This window comes from Moschus berezovskii, chromosome 9 (genome assembly GCF_049115385.1).
Source record: "Moschus berezovskii isolate FMDL1 chromosome 9, NW_MosBer_1.0, whole genome shotgun sequence".
Classification (NCBI taxonomy): domain Eukaryota; kingdom Metazoa; phylum Chordata; class Mammalia; order Artiodactyla; family Moschidae; genus Moschus; species Moschus berezovskii.
Window position 1 is genome coordinate 94510107 of NC_142468.1, and position 23280 is coordinate 94533386.

General features: G+C 41.7%; 1 protein-coding gene across 1 annotated transcript in view; it reads right to left on the reverse strand.

Annotated features, from left to right (window-relative positions):
- Nucleotides 1–20504: 20504 nt before the first annotated feature.
- HEXA (hexosaminidase subunit alpha) overlaps nt 20505–23280 on the reverse strand; it is a 32871-nt gene continuing 30095 nt past the window's right edge. Inside the window, exons 11-14 of the mRNA XM_055436222.2 lie at nt 23061–23244; nt 22817–22907; nt 21793–21897; nt 20505–20752 (exon numbers count right to left, since the gene is read on the reverse strand). Coding sequence (XP_055292197.1) covers nt 20689–20752; nt 21793–21897; nt 22817–22907; nt 23061–23244 — 444 coding nt within the window. The 3' untranslated portion in view covers nt 20505–20688. The remainder of the gene's footprint in view (nt 20753–21792; nt 21898–22816; nt 22908–23060; nt 23245–23280) is intronic.

Here is a 23280-nt window from a genome sequence, read left to right on the forward strand (position 1 = left end):
AGCCTTTGTCTTTTGGTTGGGGCATTCAACCCATTTACATTTAAGGTAATTATTGAAAAGTAGGATCCCGTAGCCATTTTCTTTATTGCTTTGGGTTCAAGTTTATACACTCTTTCTGTGATTCCTGTCTATAGAAGATCCTTTAGCATTTGTTGGAGAGCTGGTTTGGTGATGCTGAATTCCCTCAGCTTTTGCTTGTCTGTAAAGCTTTTGATTTCTCCTTCATATTTGAATGAGATCCTTGCTGGGTATAGTAATCTGGGCTGTAGGTTATTTTCTTTCATCACTTTAAGTATAACTTGCCACTCCCTTCTGGCCTGAAGAGTCTCTGTTGAAAGATCAGCTGTTATCCTTATGGGAATCCCCTTGAGTGTTATTTGCTGCTTTTCCCTTGCTGCTTTTAATATTTGTTCTTTGTGTTTGATCTTTGTTAATTTGATTAATATGTGTCTTGGAGTATTTCGCCTTGGGTTTATCCTGTTGGGGACTCTCTGGATTTCTTGGACTTGGGTGATTATTTCTTTCCCTATTTTAGGGAAGTTTTCAACTATTATCTCCTCAAGTATTCTCTCATGGTCTTTCTTTTTGTCTTCTTCTTCTGGGACTCCTATGATTCGAATGTTGGAGCGTTTAACATTGTCCCAGAGGTCTCTAATATTGTCCTCATTTCTTTTAATTCGTTTTTCTTTTTTCCTCTCTGTTTCATTTATTTCTACAATTCTATCTTCTAGTTCGCTTATCCTGTCTTCTGCCTCTGTTATTCTACTGTTTGTTCCCTCCAGAGTGTTTCTGCTCTCATCTATTGCATTATTCATTGTATATTGACTCTTTTTTATTTCCTCTAAGTCCTTATTAAATCTTTCTTCCATCTTCTCAATCCTTTTCTCCAGGTTATTTATCTGTAACTCCATTTTACTTTCAAGATTTTGAATCATTTTCACCATCAAAATTCGAAATTCTTTATCAGGTAGATTCCCTATATCTTCTTCTTTTGTTTGTGTTGGTGGGCAATTATCTTGTTCCTTTACTTGCTGGGTATTTCTCTGCCTCTTCATCTTGCTTATATTGCTTTGCTTGGGGTGTCCTTTCCCTTTTCTTGCAGTTTGTGGAGTTCTCTTTATTATGTAGTTTCTTCGCTGTGTGTGGGGTTGGACAGGTGACTTGTCCGGGTTCCCTGGTTAGGGAAGCATGTGTCAGTGTTCTGGTGGGTGGAGCTGGATTTCTTCTCTTTCCTTTAGAAGACACTGGGCTACTTTTCTGGGAGCCTGATGTCCTCTGCCAGTATTCAGAAGTTGTTTTGTGGACTTTACTCCACATTCAAATGTTCTTCTGATGAATTTGTGGGGAAGAAAGTGGTCTCGCCGTCTTGTTCCTTCCTCCCCAGAACACTGGATTCTTATATTCCACTTGGTCGTGGAGTATCTCTTCCCAGCTGCTCCAGCAAGGCGCAGCAGCTGCAGCTTACCTTGGACGAGGGGTATCTCCTCAAGGCCGCCCCTCCTGCTTTGAATGTGGATCAGCTCCTCCCGGCCCTCCGGTGCCCAAGCAGCCACCGCCTCCTGGACGTGGTACAGCTCCTCTCGGCCACCGCCCTAACTCTGGGCGCGGGGCAGATCCTCTCAGCCACGATTCTGCACGTGGTCGGTTGCGCCGGGAGCCGGGCGTCTCTCGCGTCTGCGCCGCCGGGAGCCGGGCGTCTCTCGCGTCTGCGCCGCCGGGAGCCGGGCGTCTCTCGCGTCTGCGCCGCCGGGAGCCGGGCGTCTCTCGCGTCTGCGCCGCCGGGAGCCGGGCGTCTCTCGCGTCTGCGCCGCCGGGAGCCGGGCGTCTCTCGCGTCTGCGCCGCCGGGAGCCGGGCGTCTCTCGCGTCTGCGCCGCCGGGAGCCGGGCGTCTCTCGCGTCTGCGCCGCCGGGAGCCGGGCGTCTCTCGCGTCTGCGCCGCCGGGAGCCGGGCGTCTCTCGCGTCTGCGCCGCCGGGAGCCGGGCGTCTCTCGCGTCTGCGCCGCCGGGAGCCGGGCGTCTCTCGCGTCTGCGCCGCCGGGAGCCGGGCGTCTCTCGCGTCTGCGCCGCCGGGAGCCGCTCCTTTGCATTTTAATAACTTTTTTAGCCCTTCTTTTAAGGCAGTTGCCTTGGTGACAAATTCCCTAAGTTATCCTTCATCTGAAAATATCTATTTTTTAACTATTTTAAAAAAATTTTATTTATTTGGCTGAACCAAGTCTTAGTTGCAACATGTGGGATCTTTAGCTGTGGCATGCAAACTCTTAGTTGCAGCATGTGGGATCTAGTTCCCTGACCAAGGATCAAACCTGGGCATTGGGAGCACAGAGTCTTAGCCACTGGGCCACCAGGAAAGTCCCTGAAAATATTTTGATTTCCCCTCATTCCTGAAGGATATTTTTGCTGAATATAGGATTCTAGCTTGACATTTATTTTCTTTCAGCACATAAAACATGTGCCACTTCTTTATGGCCTCTACAATTTCTGGTGAGAAATCTGTTGTCTGTCATTTGAATTATTTTTCTCTGATAGGTAAGTTGCCATTTCTTTCTCACTACTTTTACAGTACTATCTTTGTCTTTAGTTTTCAGAAGTTTGATTATGAGATGTCTTGAAGTAGGTTTCCTTGGCTTTATCCTATTTGGGATTTGCTAAATTTGGGTAGTTTTCAGCTATTCAAGGACCTTTTCATCCCCTTCCTCTTTTACCTTTTTCTTCAGAACTATGATCTTTTGTTAATCCCATAGGTCCTTGAGGTATTGTTAAGTTTTTTAAGTATATTTTCTCTCTGTTGTTTAGATTGGGCAAGTTCTTTACTACCTTCAGGTTCACTGGTTCTTTCCTCTGCATTCTGATGTTGAGCCTATCTAGTGAGTTTTTCATTTTGGTTGTTGTATTTTTCATTTCTAAAATTTCTCAGTCAGTCGCTCAGTTGTGTCTGACTCTTTGCAACCCCACAGACTCCAGCAGGCCAGGCTTCCCTGTGCATCATAAACTCCCAGAGCTTGCTGAAACTCATGTCCATCGAGTCAGTGATGCCACCCAACCATCTCATCCTCTTCTCCTCCTGCCTTCAATCTTTCCAAGCATCAGGGTCTTTTCCAATGACTCGGGCTCTTCACATCAGGTGACCAAAGTATTGGAGCTTCAGCTTCAGCATCAGTCCTTCCAATTAATATTCAGAACTGATTTCCTTTAGAGTTGACCGGTTTGATTTCCTTGCAATCCAAGGGACTCTCAAGAGTCTTCTCCAACACCACAGTTCAAAGCATCAAGTCTTCTAAAATTTCTACTTTGTCCTTATTTATATCTTCTATTTCTCAGCTGAGACGTCCTAGTTTTTCCGATTTCAAGTGTGTTTGTACATTAAGTCCCCTACATATGAACCTCCAAATTGTGGACTTTCAAATATGCAAACATATTATAAACCTATTATAGTACTATAGAGCCACCTGTTAGTTGGGTACCCGGGCTAATTTTGTTGGACTTACAAACACACCCTTGGGATGGAATTCATTTGTGTATAGGAGACTTACTGCATGTGTTTGTTGGAGCATTTTATAAAGGCTGCTTTAACATCTTTGATAGATAATTCCAATGTGTGTGTCGTCTTAGTGTTGGTGCCTATTATTACACTCTGGATGTGTTATTATGAAACTCTGGATATTTAAATTTACTGTTTTAGCAGATCTCTGACCCTACACTAGTTGAGAAACAGAGACACAGCCTTGTTACTGACACATTTAAGTTCAAATGTCCTGCTAAAGCTCTGCTGCTGCTGCTGCTGTTGTTCAGTCACTAAGTCATGTCCAACTCTCTGTGACCCCATGGACTGCAGCACAACAGGCCTCCCTGTCCTTCACTATCTCCCAGAGTTTGCCCAAGTTCATGTTCATTGAGTCGGTAATACCGTCCAACCGTCTCATCCTCTGCCGTCCTCTTCTCCTTTTGCCTTCAATCTTCCCCAGCATCATGGTCTTTTCCAGTCAGTTGGCTGTTCACATCAGGTGGTCAGAGTATTGGAGCTTTACCTTCAGCATCTATCCTTCCTATGAGTATTCAGGGCTGATTTCCTTTAGGACTGACTGGTTCAATCTCCTTGCTGTCGAAGGAGATCTCTGCTGAAACCACCCTAAACTGGAGGAAAGTTGGTCTCATTACTACTGGTTGGAAACTTCCAGGTGTGCACCTTTGACACCATTCCAGCAAAGAGGGAGAGGAGACCCATTGAATCCACAGAAAGGGAATTTGTTAATGTTAGGTGGGGTTGAAAGTCCTAGCTCTGCTTTTGACCTTCTCTGATGCTACTTTGGTGCCAGGGAGATGGACTGGACTAGCTTGTTGCAGCCATAACCAAACTAATTGAATCAGACTTGCTGGGATGGGACCTAGGCATAAGTGTGTTTTAAACCTGTCCTGTTTATTCCAAAGTGCTTACAAACATGGTTAAGGACAGAGAAGCCTGATGTCCTGCAGTCCATGGGGTTGCAAAGAGTCAGACATGACTGAGAGCTGAACAACAATTCATTAGTTTGTATATTCTATAGTTTTATATAAGTGGAATCATACAGTATATATATTTTTTTCTAGCTTCTTTCATAGCAAATTATTTTTAGATTTATCCATGTTGTTGTATGCACTAACAATTCATTATTTTTTATTGCTGAGTAGTATTCCACTGTATTTATATATCACATTTTGTTAGTCCACTCACCTTATGATGGACATTTGGGTTGTTTCCAGTTTAGGGCTATCACTAGCGAAGCTACTATGAATACTCCTGTACAAGTCATTTTATGGACATGTATTTCGTTTCCTCTTGGATCAATACCAAGGGATAGGATGACAAGACTATGTCAGAGATATGTGTTTAGTTTTTTAAGAAACTATCAAAATGTTTTCCAAAATCTTTGTTTTATTTTACATTCTCAATAGTAGTGCATGAGAGTTCAAGATCTACATTTTTGTTAACATGTTATAGTCAATCTTTTATTATTTTTTAATAGTCTTTTAAATTTTAGCCATTGTAAGCCATGAAATTAAAAGACGCTTACTCCTTGGAAGGAAGTTATGACCAACCTAGATAGCATATTAAAAAACAGACATTACTTTGCCAACAAAGGTCCATCTAGTCAAGGCTATGATTTTTCCAGTGGTCATGTATGGATGTGAGAGTTGGACTGTGAAGAAAGCGGAGTGCCGAAGAATTGATGCTTTTGAACTGTGGTGTTGGAGAAGACTCTTGAGAGTCCCTTGGACTGCAAGGAGATCCAACCAGTCCATTCTAAAGGAGATCAGTCCTGGGTGTTCATTGAAAGGATTGATGCTACAGCTGAAGCTCCAATACTTTGGCCACCTCATGCGAAGAGTTGACTCACTGGAAAAGACTCTGATGCTGGGAGGGATTGGAGGCAGGAGGAAAAGGGGACAACAGAGAATGAGATGGCTGGATGGCATCACCGACTCGATGGACATGAGTTTGAGTGAACTCCGGGAGTTGGTGATGGACAGGGAGGCCTGGCATGCTGTGATTCATGGGGTCACAGAGTTGGACACGATTGACTGAACTGAACTGAATTGGTGTGTAGTGGTATCTCATTGTGGTTTTGATTTCCATAATAATTAATGATGGTAAGAATCTTTTCATGAGCTTATTTACTGTCTATCAAAATCTTTTCCCCATTAAAAAATTGTTTTTTTTTTTCTTATCATTACATATTGGAAATTCTTTAGATATTGTAGTTCCAAGTTCTTTGTCAAGGTTATGCTTTGCACAGATTTTTCTCCCAGATTGTGTCTTGTTTTTTCATTTTCTTAACAGAGAACAACTGAGCAACTGAACAACAGTTCAGTTTTCTATAGCAGTTTTTAGTTTTAATTTTTATGATGACCAAGTTATCAATTTGTTATTTAATGGGTTATGCTTTTGGTAGCATATCTGAAAAATCATTGCCTAAACCACGGAACACAAAGATTTCCCCTTATGCTTTTTTCTAGAATTTACTGTAGTATCAGGTTTTATATTTAGTTCTTTGAATAGTTTTTAGTTAATTTTTTGTATGGTATGAGGGATGGATCAAGTTAAGAAATGCTTTTTTTACATATGGATATCCATATGTTCCAGCAGCATCTGTTGAGAAAGGCTATCCTTTCTCTACTGAATTGCCTTTGTCAAAAATTAATTGTATGTTATGTTATGTGATTATTTCTGGACTCTGTTTCATTCCATTGATTCATTTCTTCATTTTTATGCCAATATCACACTGCCTTGACTAATACAGCTTTAGCATAATTCTTGAGATCAATTAGTGTTGGCCCTCCAAGTTTGTTTTTTTCAGTTGGTTTGGCTATCCTAGGACCTTTGCATTTCCATATAAATTTTAGAATTAGTTTTTCAATTAAAAAAAATGCCTGCTGAGATTTTTCCTGGGATTTTATTCAATCTGTAGATAAATTTGGAAGAGAATTGCCATCTTAACAAAACTGAGATTTCTGCCCCTTGAACAAAGTATAGGTTTACATTTATTTAGACTTTTAATTTCTCTCAAAAAATTTTTGTATAATTCTTTTACATCTTTTGTCAAAGGTCAAAGTTTTGATGTTATTATAAATCATATCTTTTTTTTTGGCCAGGGCTGCACAACTTGTGGGATCTTAGTTCCCTGACCCAGGGATTGAACCCAGGCCCTCGGCATTGAGAGTGTGGAGTCTTAACTGCTGGACTGTCAGGTAATTCCCAAATTGTATCTTTTCAAAAATTACAATTTATAGTAGTTTTCTGCTTGCATATAAAAATATAATCCAGTTGGATTTTCTCTATAAACAATCATGTCATCTGCAAGTTAAGACAGTTTTACTGCTTCCTGTTTAATCTGCATGCCTTTTATTTTTTCCCCTGCCTGACTTCACTGACTAGAATTTTTTTGAAGGTGTTTTGATATTTATTTCTTTTCAGTTATATTTTTCAAATAATCAAGGAAATAATCACAGTTACAGGCCCTGACAAAGTGTAACTACTTCTAGTCCAATTTTCTCTTTTTATAGATATATAAAAATAAGACTGATGGAATCCAGATTTCTGACCAGAGTCCTTTCCCCTATGTACTGACAACACTCATAAGGATAATGTATAATATAAAAGCTCTTCCTTAGACAGTTTTATTTGTTTTAGCATACGCTGTTTGGTTTTTGTTGTTTTTGCCATGCTGCACAGCTTGTGGGATTCTAGTTTCCCAACCCAGGCCCTCAGCAGTGAGAGTACAGAGTCTTAACCACTGGACTGCCAGGGGATTGCCACAAATGATGTGTTATTAATTTACAAATGTCCAAAGCACACATCTTCAGTAAGCAGTACCAAAGTTAAATCCATAAAACTTAGAAAACTAGAACATGTTATCCTCCTGCTGTACAATCTTGAATACAAGCAAGTGCAAATGAAAACCCTTGCTTTGTTCTCAATATTAGGGGAAAAGACTTAGTTTTTCATCATTAAATATAATGTCAATGGTAGTTTTTTTTTGGTAGATACACTTTATCAGGTTGTGGAAATTCCTTTCTGACATTCATAAGAGCTTTCGTCATGAATGGGTTTTCTATTTTTTAGTGCTTTCTCTGTGACTATTGAGAATGTGTGTTCTCTTCTTCTTTCTATTAATTTTAATATACTGTATTGTATTAATTGATCTTGGATGTTCTTTTTTCTTTGCCTGTTAGTGTACTGTTATTCCACCACTATTTGTTTAATAGAATATCCTTTCTCCACTGAATTGCCTTTGTTCCTTTGTTGAATTCCAATTGACTATATTGTGTTGGCCTATTTCTGGTCTTGATGCTATTCTATTGATCTACCCATCTGTTCTTTCACCAAATATTAAACTGTCTTGTTTACAATGGCTTTATACTAAATCTTGAAATTATCTGTTCTCCAACTTTGTTCTCTTTCAGTGTTGTATTAGCTATTCTGACCTCTTGCCTTTCCATGTGAACTTTAGAATCAGTTTGTTGATATCTGTAAAATACCTTGCTGGGATTTTGGTTGACTCTATGGATCACATTGGGAAAAAACTGATAAGAGTATTGAATTTCCTGTCTATGAACTTGGAAGATCTCTTGCTTTGTTTATATCTTCTTTGGTTTCTTCAACAGTGTTGTATTTTTCCTTATAGGTATCTTGCACATATTTATTTATTCCTAAACATTCAAGTTTTTGGTTCTAATGAAAATGGTGTTGTATTTTTAAATACCATTCAATTTTTCAAATTCAATTTTTCATTATTGATATACTGGGTAGCAGTCAACTGTCCTGCAGTCTTATTATAGTTGCTTATTATTCCCAGGAGATTTTGGTCAAGTCTTTGGGATTTTCTTCATAGACAGTCATGTCATCTGCGAACAGTTTTATTCCTTTCTTCCCAATCTGTACATCTCTTATTTCTTTTTATTACTGCCTTAACAAGGACTTCCAGTAAGATGTTGAATAAGAATGGTAAAAGAGGACATGGCTTGCCTTGTTCGTGATCTTAGGTGGAAAGAATCTCGTTTCTCACAGTTAAGGATGATGGTAGGCTATAGGATTTTTATAAATGTTCTTTATCAAGTTGAGGAAGTTCACCTCTATTCTCACTTTACTGGAAGTTTTTAGAATTACGAATGGGTGTTGGATTTTGTCAAATACGTTTTTTCTGTATCTGTTAATGTTATCATGATTTTTCTTTAACATGTTGATGTAAGGAATTGTATTAATTGACTTTCAAGTGTTGAACTAGCTTTGCATCCTGGAATAAATCTCACTTAGTTACTGTGTATAAGTCTCTGTATACATTACTGGATTTGATTGGCCAATATTTTGTTGAGCATTTTTGCATCTGTGACCATGGGAGATGCTGGTCTGCAGTTTATTTTTTCTTGTAATATCATTGTCTGGCCTTGATGTTAGGATAATGCTGTTCTCTATTTTCAGGAACAGATCATAGAGAATTGGTGTTAATTTCTTCCTTAAATATGTGGTAAAATTCACCAGTGAACTCATCGGTTTGGTACCTTCTGTTTTGGAACAATGCTCATTACTAATTCAATTTCTTTAGTAGGTATAGACCTGTATTTCAGGTTGTCTACTTCTCTTTGTGTGAGTTTTGGTACATAAGGTCTTTCAAGGAACTGGTTCATCTAGATTATTGAATTTGTGGACATAGAGTTGTTTGTACTATCTGTTCATTTATTTTTTAATGTCCATGGGAATCAATAGTGATGACCCCTCTTTCATTTCTGATATAAGTAATTGGTGTCTCCTTTTTTCATTGGTTAGGTTGGCTAGAGGTTTATTGATTTTATTGATCTTTTGAAAGAAGCTTTTTCTGATTTTCTCTATTTCTATTTTTCAGTTTTACTGGTTCCTGCTCTAATTTTTATTATTTCCTTTTTCTGCTTATATTGGATTATATTTGTTTCTAGTTTCTTAAGGAAAACTTAGATTATTGATTTTAGATATTTCTTTTTTAATATACACACTTAATGCCATACATTTCAACAGTGTTTTTACTGCATCTCACAAATTATAATTGTGTTCTCATATTCATTTCTTTTAAAAATATTTTAAATTTTTTCTTGAGATATTTTTTAAGCCAGGTGTTATTCAGAAGTATGTTATTTAATTTTCAACTATATGGGGATTTTCTGGCTGTTTTTCTGTTATTCTAGCTTAATTCCATTGTGGTCTCAGAGCATATATCTTATGACTTCAGTCTTTTAATATTTATTAAGGTGTGTTTCATGTCCCAGAATGTGGTCTATCTTGGTGAAAGTTCCACGCGAACTTGAGAGCAATGTATAGATTCAGTCCATTCATGGTGCCGTTCAGTTCAATTATGTCAGTATTAATTTTCACCTGCTGAGTAGTGGATTTGTCTCTTTCTCCTTGCAGTTTTATAAGTTTTCCCCTCATATATGTTCCTCTCATGTATACTCTGTTGCTAGGGCATACACTTTAAATATTCTGTCTTCTTGGAGAATTAACTTCTTTAATCATTATGTAATGTTCCCCTTCTTTCTTATTTTTTATTGAGGTATAGTTGATTTACAATGTTGTGTTATATACAACATATATATATTTACAATGTTGTGTTGTTTTTGTAATACAGACAAGTGATTCAGTTATTCATTTATATATATATATATATTCTTTTCATATTTTTTCCATTTGGCTTATTACAGTATATTTAATATAGTTCCCTGTGCTATAAAGAAGGGCCTTCAGTTCAGTTCAGTTCAGTCGCTCAGTCGTGTCTGACTCTCTGCGACCCCATGAATCACAGCACTCCAGGCCTCCCTGTCCATCACCAACTCCCGGAGTTCACTCAAACTCATGTCCATCGAGTCGGTGATGCCATTGCTATTTCTCTATTTCACATATAGTAGTTTGTATCTGCTAATGCCAAACTCCTAATTTATCCTCCCCATCCCCTTTCCTTTTGGTAACCATAAGTTTGTTTTCTATGTCTATGAATCTGTTTCTATTTGGTAAATAAATTCATTTGTATCATATTTTAAATTCTACATTTAAGTGATATCATATGGTATTTTTCTTTCTCTTTTTGACTTACATCACTTAGAATAATAATCTCTGGGTCCATCCATGTTTCTGCAAATGGTGTTATTTCATTCTTTCTTATGGCTGAGTAGTATTCCATTGTATGTATATTAATATATACCACATCTTCTTTATCCATTCATCTGTTCATAGGCATTTAGTTTACTTCCATGTCTTGGCTATTTTAAATAGTGCTGTTATGAACACTGGGGTACATGTATCTCTTCAAATTAGAGTTTTCTCTGGATATATACCTGGGAGTAGAATTGCTAGATCATAAAGCAACTCTATTTTTAATTTTTTAAGGGACTTCCCCACTGTTTTCTGTAGCAACTGTATACCAGTTTACACTCCCACCAGGAGTGTAGGAGGGTTTCCTTTTCTCCACACCCTCTCCAGGATTTGTTATTTGTAGACATTTTAATGATAGTCATTCTGACTGGTGTGAGATTTTACCTTAGTTTTGATTGGCATCTAATAATTACTGACATTGAGCATCTTTTCACATGCCTATTGGCCATCTGTATGCCTTCCTTGGAGAAATGTTGATTTAGGCCTTTTGCCCATTTTTTGATTGAGTTGTTTCGTTATTGAGTTGTATGAGCTGTTTGTATATTTTGGAAATAAGCCTTTGGTTGTATCAGTTGCAAATGTTTTATTCAGTTTTGTATGTTGTCTTTTTGGTTTTTTTCTGATTTCCTTTGCTGTAAAAAAGCTTTTAAGTTTAATTATGTCCAATTTGTTTAGTTTTGCTTTTATTTCTGTTACTTTAGGAGACTAAACCTAAGGAAATGTTGCTACTATTTATGTCAGAGAATATTTTCCCTTCTAGGAGCTTAATGATGCTATGTCTTTTATTTATGTCTTTAATCCATTTTGAGCTTATTTTTTGTATGGTGTGAGAGAGTATTCTAACTTCATTGATTTACATGCGACTGTGCTGCTTTCCCAACACCACTTGTTGAAGAAATTTTTTCTATTGTATATCCTTGCTTACTTTGTCAAAGATTAATTGACTGTAGGTGTGTGGGTCTATTTCTGGGCTCTTTATTCTGTTCCACTGATCCATATGTCTGTTTTTGTGCCAATGCCATGCTGTTTTGATTAGTATTATCTTTGTAGTATTGTCTGAAGTCTGGGAGGGTTATGCCTCCAGTTTTGTCCTTTTCTTCAGGATTGCTTTGGTAATTCTGGATATTTTATGGCCCACATAAATTTCATGATTATTTGTTCTAGTCATGGATAATTTAAATCTACATTAAATCTGTAGATTGCTTTGGGTAGTATGTGTTCAGTTCAGTCGCTCAGTCATGTCCGACTCTTTGTGACCCCATGGACTGCAGCACGCCAGGCCTCCCTGTCCATCACCCACTCCCAGAGCTTGCTCAAACTCATGTCCATTGAGTTGGTGATGCCAATCAACCATCTCATCCTCTGTTATCCCCTTCTCTTCCTGCCCTCTGTCTTTTCCAGCATCAGGATCTTTTTCATTGAGTCAGTTCTTCACATCAGGTGACCAAAGTATTGGATCTTCAGCTTCAGCATCAGTCCTTCCAATGAATATTCAGGACTGATTTCCTTTAGGACTGACTGCTTTGATCTCCTTGTGGTCCAAGGGACTCTCGAGAGTCTTCTTCAGCACCACTGTTCAAAAGCATCAGTTCTTCGGGGCTCAGCTTTCTTCCTAGTCCAACTCTCACATCCATACATGACTGCTGGAAAAATCGTAGCTTTGACTAGATGGACCTTTGTTGGCAAAGTAATGTCTCTGCTTTTTAATATGCTATCTACATTGGTCACAGCTTTTCTTCCACGGAGCAAGCGCCTTTTAATTTTATGGCTGCAGTCACCATCTGCAGTGATTTTGGGGCCCAAGAAAATGAAGTCTGTCACTGTTTCCATTGTTTCCCCATCTACTTGCCATGAAGTGATGGGATAGCTATAAAGAAAGCTGAGCACCGAAGAATTGATGCTTTTGAACTGTGGTGTTGGAGAAGACTCTGGAGAGTCCCTTGGACTGCAAGGAGATCCAACCAGCCCATTCTAAAGGAAATCAGTCCTGAATATTCATTGGAAGGACTGATATTGAAGCTGAAACTCCAATACTTTGGCCACCTGATGCGAAGAACTGACTCATTTGAAAAGACCCTGATACTGAGAAAGATTGAAGGCAGGAGGAGAAGGGGATGACAGAAGATGAGATGGTTGGATGGCATCACCAACTCAATGGACATGAGTCTGAGTAAACTCCAGGAGTCGGTGATGGACAGGAAGGCCTGGCGTGCTGCAGTCCATGGAGTCGCAGAGTCAGACATGACTGAGCGACTGAACTGATGGGACTGGAGGCCATGATCTTAGATTTTGAATGTTAAGTTTTAAGCCAGCTGTTTCACTCTCCTCTTTTCACTTTCATCAAGAGGCTCTTTAATTCTTCTTCACTTTCTGCCATAAGGGTGGTGTCATCTGTGTACCTGAGGTTATTGATATTTCTCCCAGCAATCCTGATTCCAGCTTGTGCTTCATCCAGCCTGGCATTTCGCATGATGTACTCTGCATATAAGTTAAACAAGCAGGGTGACAACATACAGCCTTGACGTACTCCTTTCCTGATTTGAAACCAGTCTGTTGTTCCATGTCAGGTTCTAACTGTTGCTTTTTGACTTGCATACAGATTTCTCAGGAGGTAGGTAAGGTGTTCTGGTATTCCCATCTCTTGAAGAATTTTCCACAGTTTGTTGTGATCCACACAGTCAAAGGCTTTGGTATAGTCAGGAAAGCAGATGTTTTTCTGGAACTCTCTTACTTTTTCCATGATCCAGCGGATGTTGGCACTTTTATCTCTGGTTCCTTTGCCTTTTCTAAATCCAGCTTGAACATCTGGAAGTTCACGGTTCATGTACTGTTGAAGGCTGGCCCCATTTTTCTCTTATGACAGTTTTTCTTGCTTTGAAGTTGGCTCTATTTGAAATACAGCTACTCCAGCTTTCTTTTGATTGGTGTAACATGAAATGTCTTTCTCCATCTCTTTACTTGTAATCCATCTGTGTCTTTATATGTAAGGTGGGCTTCTTGTAGATATGTAATTGGGTCTTGCTTTTTATTTATTTTGTTTATTTGGCTGCCCCAGTAGTTGCAGCTTGTGGGATCTAGTTCCCTGACCAGGGACTGAACCCAGGTCCCCTGTTTGGGAGCACAGAGTCTTAGCCACTGGACCACTAGGGAAGTCCCAGGCCTTGTTTTTTAATCCATTCTGACAATCTCTATTATCTTATTTAGGCCATTCATGTTTAAAGTGATCATTGATAAAATTGGATTATTGTCTAACATATTTGTTACTCTTTTCCATTTTGTTGCCCTTGTTCATTGTTTCCATTTTTGTCTTCTACTCTTTTTCTGCCTTTTATGGTTTTAACTGAACATTTTGAATGCTTTGCTTTCTTATCATATCAGTTATACTTCTTTTTTCACTTTAGTGGTTATTCTGCAAGGAGATCCAACCAGTCCATTCTAAAGGAGATCAGTCCTGGGTGTTCATCGGAAGGACTGATGCTAAAGCTGAAGCTCCAATACTTTGGCCACCTCATGCGAAGAGCTGACTCACTGGAAAAGACTCTGATGCTGGGAGGGATTGGGGGCAGGAGGAGAAGGGGACGACAGAGAATGAGATGGCTGGATGGCATCACCGACTCTGTGGACATGAGTTTGAGTGAACTCTGGGAGTTGGTGATGGACAGGGAGGCCTGGCGTGCTGTGATTCATGGAGTCGCAAAGAGTTGGACACGACTGAGCGACTGAACTGAACTGAAGGTTTATAAAATACATTTACAATTTATCCAAGTCCATTGTCAAACACTGTACTGTTTCATAAGTAGTACAAGAGCCTTATAATAGAGTGTTCCCAGTCTCCCCCTCCCATCCTTCACAACACTGCTGTCATTTGTTTCCCTTATTCATAAGGTATCATAATCATTAACAGTGCTGTTATTATTTTGGACAAACTGTTATTCATTAAAGAATAAAATTTGCATTATAATTGGAATCACACTGAATCTGCAGATCATTTTAAAATCCTTACAATGTTGGGTCTTCTCATTTATGAACATGTTACATACTTATATCTGGGTGTTCTTTCAAAAGACATCTGAATGTCTTTGAAATTTTTTTTCAAACTTTATAAAGTTTGAACTTTATATGTCTTTCATTAGATTTATTCCAAGGACCATATAATTGTTGACTCTTGTTACATGAGGCATGCAGTTACAAGAAGCAGTGTCATTTTTTATTTGTTCATTTATTTTTGCTTAAGCCACTTTGAGCTATTTCCCTGCAACTAAAGGAGTCTTGACTAATACAGGTAGAAAGTCAGGACTTGATGATGGAGCACTCAAGACATATCATCTTGAAGTGGGAGACTTATATATCCTGCTAAGTGAATTAGACAAAGGGGCAATTTTGAAAAATTAAAAGCATGAAATTGAGGGACTTCCCTGGTTGTCCAGTGGTTAGGACTCCAGTGTCCCCATGCAGGAGGCCCAGGTTTGATCCCTGGTCGGGGAACTAGATCCCATGCGCTATAACTAAGAGTTCCCATGCCACAGCTAAGAGACCACACATGCTGCGATGAAGACTGAAGATCCTGTGTACTGCAGCTAAGACCCAGTGCAGTCGAATAGTGACTAAACAGTTTTAAGCAGCAGAAGCAGGAAATCTGATTTGCAGCTTAAAAAGATGACTTGAGGCAAGTGTGATGTTGTTGTTCAGTCGCTAAGTCAAGTCTGGTTCTTTGCAACCCCATGGACTGCAGCACACCAGGCTTCCTTGTCCTTCACCATCTCCCAGAGTTTGCTCAGATTTATGTCCTTTGAGTTGATGATGCTATCTAACCATCTCTTCCTCTGCTACCCTTCTCCTTTTGCCTTTAATCTTTCCCAGCACCAGGGTCTTTTCCAATGAATTGGCTCTTTGCATCAGGCAGCCAAAGTATTGGCACTTGAGGCCAGTGTTGTTCTGTCTGTTCAGTCTCTCAGTCGTGTCCGACTCTTTGCGACCCCGTGGACTGTAGCCTACCAGGCTTCTCCATCCATGGGATTCTCCAGGCAAGAATACTGGACTGGGTTACCATTTCCTTCTCCAGGGGATCTTCCCGACCCAGGGATCAAACCTATGTCTCCCGCATTGGAGGCAGACGCATTAACCTCTGAGCCACCAGGTGAGGCCAGTGTTATCAGGATCCTATTCTAAGTTTAGGGAAGATGTGATGGGCTTATTAAAAGATAGTGGCAGTGCAGATGAGTTAATGGCTCTAAGAGTTATTGGTACAGAATGGGCATGACTTAGTGACGGATTAGAAGGCTATTATGATAGATAGGGTTAGTTAAAGATGATTCCCAGATTTTGGCTGAAATGAGTAGCAGAATAGTGGCATAGGAGTAGAGGAGGGAGCTATGAAGAAGGATGATGAATTCTGTTTGGCATGTGAGCTTCAGATGATATGAAGTGGATGAGTTTGGAGCTTTGTACATATAGGTATATACATATAGCTAAAGATCTGTTTGAGTGTAAATGAGATCACTGAGAAGAAAGTATAGAGGAAAACCTTAAAAATGATTGGCTGTGGAATCTGATTTTGCTGGAGTCATCAGTGATGCAGGCTAAGAAATAATCATGAAAGACATAGGAGAAAACTCAGGGAAGAATGGTGTCACAGAAGTCAGGAAAGAAAGAATTTCAAAGGAGTGATCAAAATCTCAAAATATAAGGAAAGGGCAAGTGATATTTTAATTACTGAGATATGCTGACTTTGCAACTTATAGGTTATTGTTCACCCCAGTGAGAGCAGCCTTCATGAGGATTGAATGAGAAGTGGAGAAATGGAGATAAATTCTTGTAGTTGTTGCAGGCAACTTGACTGAGAAAAAGCAGGATGGAGAGTTTTTAATTTGTTTAAAGATAAAGGAGATTGTACATGTGTGTACCCTGAAAGAATGGAACCATCTGTAAGGAAGAGTTTGAAAAGTGGGAGGACATGGATTCGAGCCCAGACATAATTGAGTACACAGCTTTATGTGTGTGTCTGAGTGTGGAGTTGAAGAGCAGGAAGATGTCTGGTACAGTGTGAGGCTGCGACTGATAGCTGGACACAGGATAGGCTAGAATGAACTAGGTGAGCCTGGATCCATAGGTCCTGTGCACAAAGCCTGACTCAGCCTTGCTAGGTAACCATGAGCGAATCATTTAACCTGTCTATGTTCATTTCCTTATCTTTCAGGTGAGGATAATATTGATCTACCTCACTGGTTGGGATGAGGATTAAATAAACATCTGAACAAGTGCTTATACCAGTACCTGACACAGCAAGCACATAAAAATGACAAAAGCACTTTTGTTCCCCTGGATGGATTTCCACAAATGTCTTTACTCAGATTTCTAACTTATGTTAAGTCCAGGTAAACATCTGCATAGTTTTCTCTGAATATTTTCTTCTTAAATATCTTCTCATTTATAATAAATAATTATCTGATGTCTCTAATATGTTCTCTTAAATCCAGCAGCACACAGTACAGATGCCCCTGTTTCCATGTCTGCTTGCCAGCTGGTCGGTCTACACACACATATACACATCTCTTTTCTGAGTGGACTCACACACAAACCCCTTTTCTGAGTGGGTTCCAAAACGTCCCTTCCTAATTTGCTATGAAGTGAGCCATAAAGAATTTATTAATGATGAAGAAAAAGCATAGCTAAGTATCAGATTTCCAGAGGAAATAAGATTTAAAATAAAATCTAGAAAGTGGTTATTTTGGAAAGTAGGAGAGTGGAACTGGGAAGTGGGAGACATATATAATGTTTCATCTCTTAAAAAGAAAAAAAATTTAAAGCAGATGCAACTATTGAGATGTGATAAAGCTGAGTGGTATGGTTATACTGTGTTTATTATGTTATTCCCTACAATTTTCTGTTTGACACATTTGAAATAATTAAATAAAAGTTCTTACTGTGGTAGGGAAGACCCAACATGGATGTGGTTAGAATACAGTAATTACAAGGTTCATAGACATTTTCAAAAATGTCACTGAAAAATGCATGAAACACACACACACATACACACACAGGGCTGCTTCAGAAAGGATTTTAAAAACAATTGTGAAGATTTATATATAGTTAAGGGTGAACAGCGGAGAAGGTAATGGCAAGCCACTCCAGTACTCTTGCCTAGAAAATCCCATGGATGGAGGAGCCTGGTAGGCTGCAGTCCGTGGGGTCGCTAAGGGTCGGACACGACTGAGCGACTTCACTTTCACTTTTCACTTTCACACATTGGAGAAGGAAATGACAGCCCACTCCAGTGTTCTTGCCTGGAGAATCCCAGGGACGGGGCAGCCTGGTGGGCTTCCGTCTATGGGGTCACACAGAGTCGGACACGATTGAAGTGACTTAGCAGCAGCAAGGGTGAACAGTTTTGAAAAAAATCAACAAGTAAATGTTTCACTGAAGTTAGTTAATATGTATTTATATTCTATATTTATTAATGATATAAAGGACACAGATTTTCAAACTTTCAAAGTTTATTTATAAAGGAAAAAGAGAATGATTTTAAGACAAAGACAATTGCTACTTATTTTGTTTCTTAGTAGGAAAAAAAGTCCATGAAATACAATTTTCACAGCCTGTACTGATTGATCTTAGAAGTGATATTAACAAAAACTATAAAAATCTAAACTTTAAAGAGCTAGCGATGTTGCCACTAGGGATGTTCATCTACACTGATCTAAATTAAATTCACTCTATATCATATAACCCTTCTTTCACCTTTCCCCAGTATTTTTCAGCTTTCCTCACCCCTTCCTGCGTCCCTCCTCATTGTGCTATGGAGCAGCCAGGCTCCCAAGTCCTCTACTATCCTATCCCTACACTGATCCACTGAGGTACACCTCAAAACGCCAGGTTTCTAAGAAGTGAGGGATACCTGGCACACTGCCTCAACTCCTACCCAGGAGAGGGGGAGCTGAATGTCCTCTCAGCCTCCATTCACTTCTTCATTTATATTCCCACGGGGGAGGCTTTGCATCCTTAGGAGTTTCAGAGGAGCCCATGGGCCGACTCTTTGTACCCAAAGATAACTAGCTCCAGGAAATCAATCCAGGCATTTCCCCGCCCCCTGGTGGTGTACAGAGAACACAAGCAGGCCAGAGGAGCCTGGCCCTGAGCAGGGTGGGACAGGTAAAGGGAGATGAAGAGGAGAAGCAGTGACTCTGTGCATTGGAACTGAGTGGGCAGTTCTACAGGTACTCCCTCTATCCTATCAGCAGTCAGGGTCTGATGATGACCTTCAGGTAAATGCTCTCATGATTGGGGGGCCCAGAAATGCACTGGTGGAGGTTGGGGATGATGACCTTCAGGTAAATGCTCTCATGATCAGCAGCAGTGGGGGGATGTGGGCAGAGATACATTGGTGGAGGGTGGGGATCAGCACAACACTGAATTTTTTTTTAATTTGTAAAAAAAATGACAACATTAAAGAAAATGTTTATAAGAGGAATAAGAAATCATAGAATCTTACTGCTTTAGTACAGGTATTTTCATGGCCTCTTCTTTCATTGACTTGAGACCTAAAATTTAGTGTCTGATATTTTTATTAAATATTTTACCAAACAATAGCAATATTCCAATTATGATCAAGAAGGGGCACTTGAAGTATAGCAGCATTTCTACAGGGTCTTTGCCTGAGAACTCCCCAAACGTTTCTCTGGGTAATAGAGAGTATGGGTGTTCCTTTAGCAGGCACAGATAGTGGAGCTTTAAGTTGTTTCTTTCTAGGCCAGAGCCCTGAGCTCAGCTTCCCCTAGAGGATTCTTCAGGTAGACGGTGTGCAACCTGTCCCTCTAGTAATACTGCAAGAAGGCCTCATTGGTGCACATTCAGTCAGGTCCCCAAAGGAGCGTGATCGAGGGACGGAAGGATGCTACTTAAGGACCAAATTTTACTGAGATCCCTTTTCAGGCCTGCCTTCCCCAACTTTCTGTATCCACTAGATTGGAAACTTTCTGAAAGAAATGTCTGGACCTCTCCATTGTCCTTCCAGCCCAGGACCAGGTAAAAGAACTTTAAAATGGTCAAAGAAATCCACATCTGAAACAGCTGCTGTGCACTGCTGATCCAGACTCTGGGCTGCACTGTCACTTCTGAACATGATACCATTAGGGGGCAGTCTGGGTCCATGATGAGCCATTTCTTCCTATGGCAGGCTGGTCACTGGTACAAAGACTCTTCCAGAGCCATATACCCAACTCTTGGTCCCCCAGGGGCTTTCCTCACATGGTCTCAGCTGTGCCAGAAGTTCTCTGAGAAAATGCAACTAGACTGAAAATGGGTGGGGGGAGGGGTGGAGGTCACTGGCATTTCGGGGAGCAGACCAGGGCCTCTGGGAACTAAGTCCTTCAAAGTTAACCACCTAGCACAGTGCCAAGATCATGGTATGTGTTCAATATTTAATAATGGTTGCATGAAATGGAAGTAACAAGAAACCTAAGGCAGAAGAAAAGCCCTAGGGGAGGGAAGTCTGTGAGTATGCATGGGGGAGGGGCTGTTCTGTGACCAGGTTGGGGCTGGGGCCACTGCCACTTCCCAGGACTCCTTTGGTCCCCTGTGCTGTCGTGTTCTATGTACCGAAGCCTCAGGGGTCCAGGTGATGAGTCTAAGGATGGGATATGTTTCTGGACTCTGGTGAGTTAGGAGAGGCATCAAAACTCAGGCAGGGTAGGACGGCACAGAGGATAAGAGTTTCATTCCCAGCCCTCAATTTATAAGATCCCTCCAGGGATCTGGCCACACTGAGCCTATCACCCTTAGGAGGAGAAGGCCAGTCCTGGCAATTCCCCTTCCCTAGGGCCACTCACATTTGTTTCCACACAGGTAATCCATGTTTGTTATAGAAAAATGCCACATCACTCTTTATTGGACACCAGTGCCAGCACCAGCCCCCTTGTCTCTAGGCACAGGGGCACGTGGGCAAGGGGCTCCATCCCCTGGGCAGGGTGCAGTGGAAGCCTGGCCCCGCTTCCGCTCTCCTAGGGCCAGTACCCTCCTTGGTGCCGGGGGCTACTTGCTCAGGTTTGTTCAAACTCCGTGTCACAGTAGCCTACACTGAGGGGCTGGGCCTGGACACCACGCCTGCAAGAGGACGTAAAGAAACAGGTACTATGAGTACCTGGGAAGGCAGTTAGTTTTAGGCTCCAGCAACATCTTCTCCACCACAACCAACAGTCTCCCCTTCCTCCAGTCCAGTGGATTTCACACTGTCACCAGACACCAGGATTCCTCAGGGTCTCACTTCCAGAGATTCTTGCTGGGGCTGTGTGCTGGCAAGAATCTGCCATCTGGATCGGGTGCCCCAGTGACTCAGATACAGGGACACCTCAGAACCTTGAGGAGCGCCTCCCTGTTTCTGTGCCCCCAGCCCCAAATCACTCAGTCTCTTGAGAAAAAAGGTGGGTGCCTGCAATGTGCCCAGTGCTCTTGGCCCACTGAGCCCCTGTTAATGGCTCTAAAACACTGTAAATGTCAGGGGCAGGGGACACCGAGGCACTGTCCAGCCCACCCACAGGGTGTGGGTATGAAATCTCAGCCTCGCCAGTTCCAGGACCTGACCAGTCTCTTTAGTGCACTTCGAGACATGCCTCCTTTACTATCCAAATAAGTTACCTGCTCAGAGATGGTAAGGAACTCGCTCAAAGTCACCCAGTAAATTAGACAGTAGAGGCTTATACCCCACATGCCTGGCTGTCAGCCTGGGACTCTGCTCTCTACGAGGCTGTTTCCCAAGGGTCTCAAAACCAAGTCAATGAATGGTTTTGAGGGAACTGACCCTCTTACGCAGGCCCATCCCAACTGAGACACAGGTGTCATGAGAACCCATAAAAGCATGGCGTGGGTAAGAGCACAGACAGTGAAGGCAGTTCAAGTCCTGGCTGTGAGCAACTTTGGGCAAGTTACTGAAATGCTCTGTGCCTCAGCTGCCTGCCTCTGAAATGGGAATAAAAACTCTATCCCCTGATATGGCTGTGGTGAAGACTGAATGAAGCAGTTCCAGCAGAGGGCTGAGCACAGGGCTTCCCACCCTCAACACTCTTCGGCAAGTGTTAGCTATTATCAGCGTTCTTTTCCTGTCAGGAAGGGGTCCTCAGCCCCCGATCTGCCCATGGTCTGCTTACCTCAGCAGCTCACAGCGGAAGTGTGCCAGACGTTTAAAGGCAAAGTCCAGGTTGGACACCATCTTGTTGCTCCACAGCCTCTCAGCAACAGCCCCTGCTCTAGGCCTGCAGAAAGGAGAGAGGCACTAGGTTTGGGCTCTGGATTCCCTGCAAGGGTGCTGGACACCCACAGCCTCTTGTTTAGGAACCCTGGACTAGCTCGGGGCTGAGGGATGTGATCGACACTTTAATCAGAGTGACAGCTCACTGGAGGGCTCCCAGGACTGCCAGGATCCAGCTTCATCTTCAGTAAAATGGGGATCATGATCCCTCCTCCTCTCCCAAAGACATAGGGACCAGAGTTCGTCTGAAAGTCATCGTGAACAGTTATTGATGGCGGCGGCGGCAGCTGTTCTCAAAATGTAAACTCTACACAGCCCCCCAAGCTTGCGGAGGGGTAGTGGCACTCTAAGGAGGCAGCAGAGAGGAGTCTTAGTGCCGAGACTGCATCTCAGGGCTGGATCCTGAGCCATCCTGAAAACAAAATGCTTTCAACGTGCTCTCCAGGCCTCCTGATCCCTATGTGTGAAGTGGGAGCAACAATCTCCATGTTGTTGTTTAGTTGTCGTGTCCAAGTCATGTCTAACTCTTTTGTGACCCCATGGAGTATACCTTGTCAGGCCCCTCTGTCCATGGGATTTCCCAGGCAAGAATACTGGAGTGGGTTGCCATTTCCTTCTCCAGGGGATCTTCCTAACCCAGGGATTGAACCAAGGTTTCCTGTATTGCAGGCAGATTCTTTACCACTGAGCCACCAGGGAAGCCCAACAATCTCCATGTGATACACCTAATGCGCTGAAGGAGCAGATACAGAAGTCAGGCAGAAGAGGACTGTTCCATACAAACAGAAGCAACAGTGCGAGGCCCCTTCTCTCCCAGGCCTGAGAGGCGGGCACTCGGCTGGTGGTGGCTGGACGGGACTGAGCCTGGGAGGGAGAACCCATGCCCACAAGCCCAACCCTCCATGTCCCCAGAAAGCCCTTACCAGAGCCTGGGGACCAGGTTTGTGCTGTCCACATACTCTCCCCACATACAGGCCTCTCCGCCAATCACCAGGGCCTTTTGCTCAGGGCTACCTGAGGGAAAACAAGCAATGACAGGCCTCAACCACCTTCCCAACGTGGTCCTCTCCTCAGACAGGCCATTTCATCTGCCAATCTGAAATGTCCAACCCAGGCTCTCCTTCTCTCCCCCAGCTGCTTTGGCAGCAAGGAGAGCCCCCTGTTTACCTTCAAATGCCAGGGGCTCCACCAGGTAGATCTCCTTCCAGTCAGGGCCATAAGTTATGTGGTTCAGGTACCAGGGGGCAGAGAGCAGGGCCCGAAAGCCAGCTCTGGTGACCAGTGCCAACTCCTTCACGTATTTTACTGGTATCTCTTCTCGCCATACTTGGATGATTGTGTCTGGCCGAACCTGTCACAAAAGGTCAAAAGACATAAAGGTCCCCGG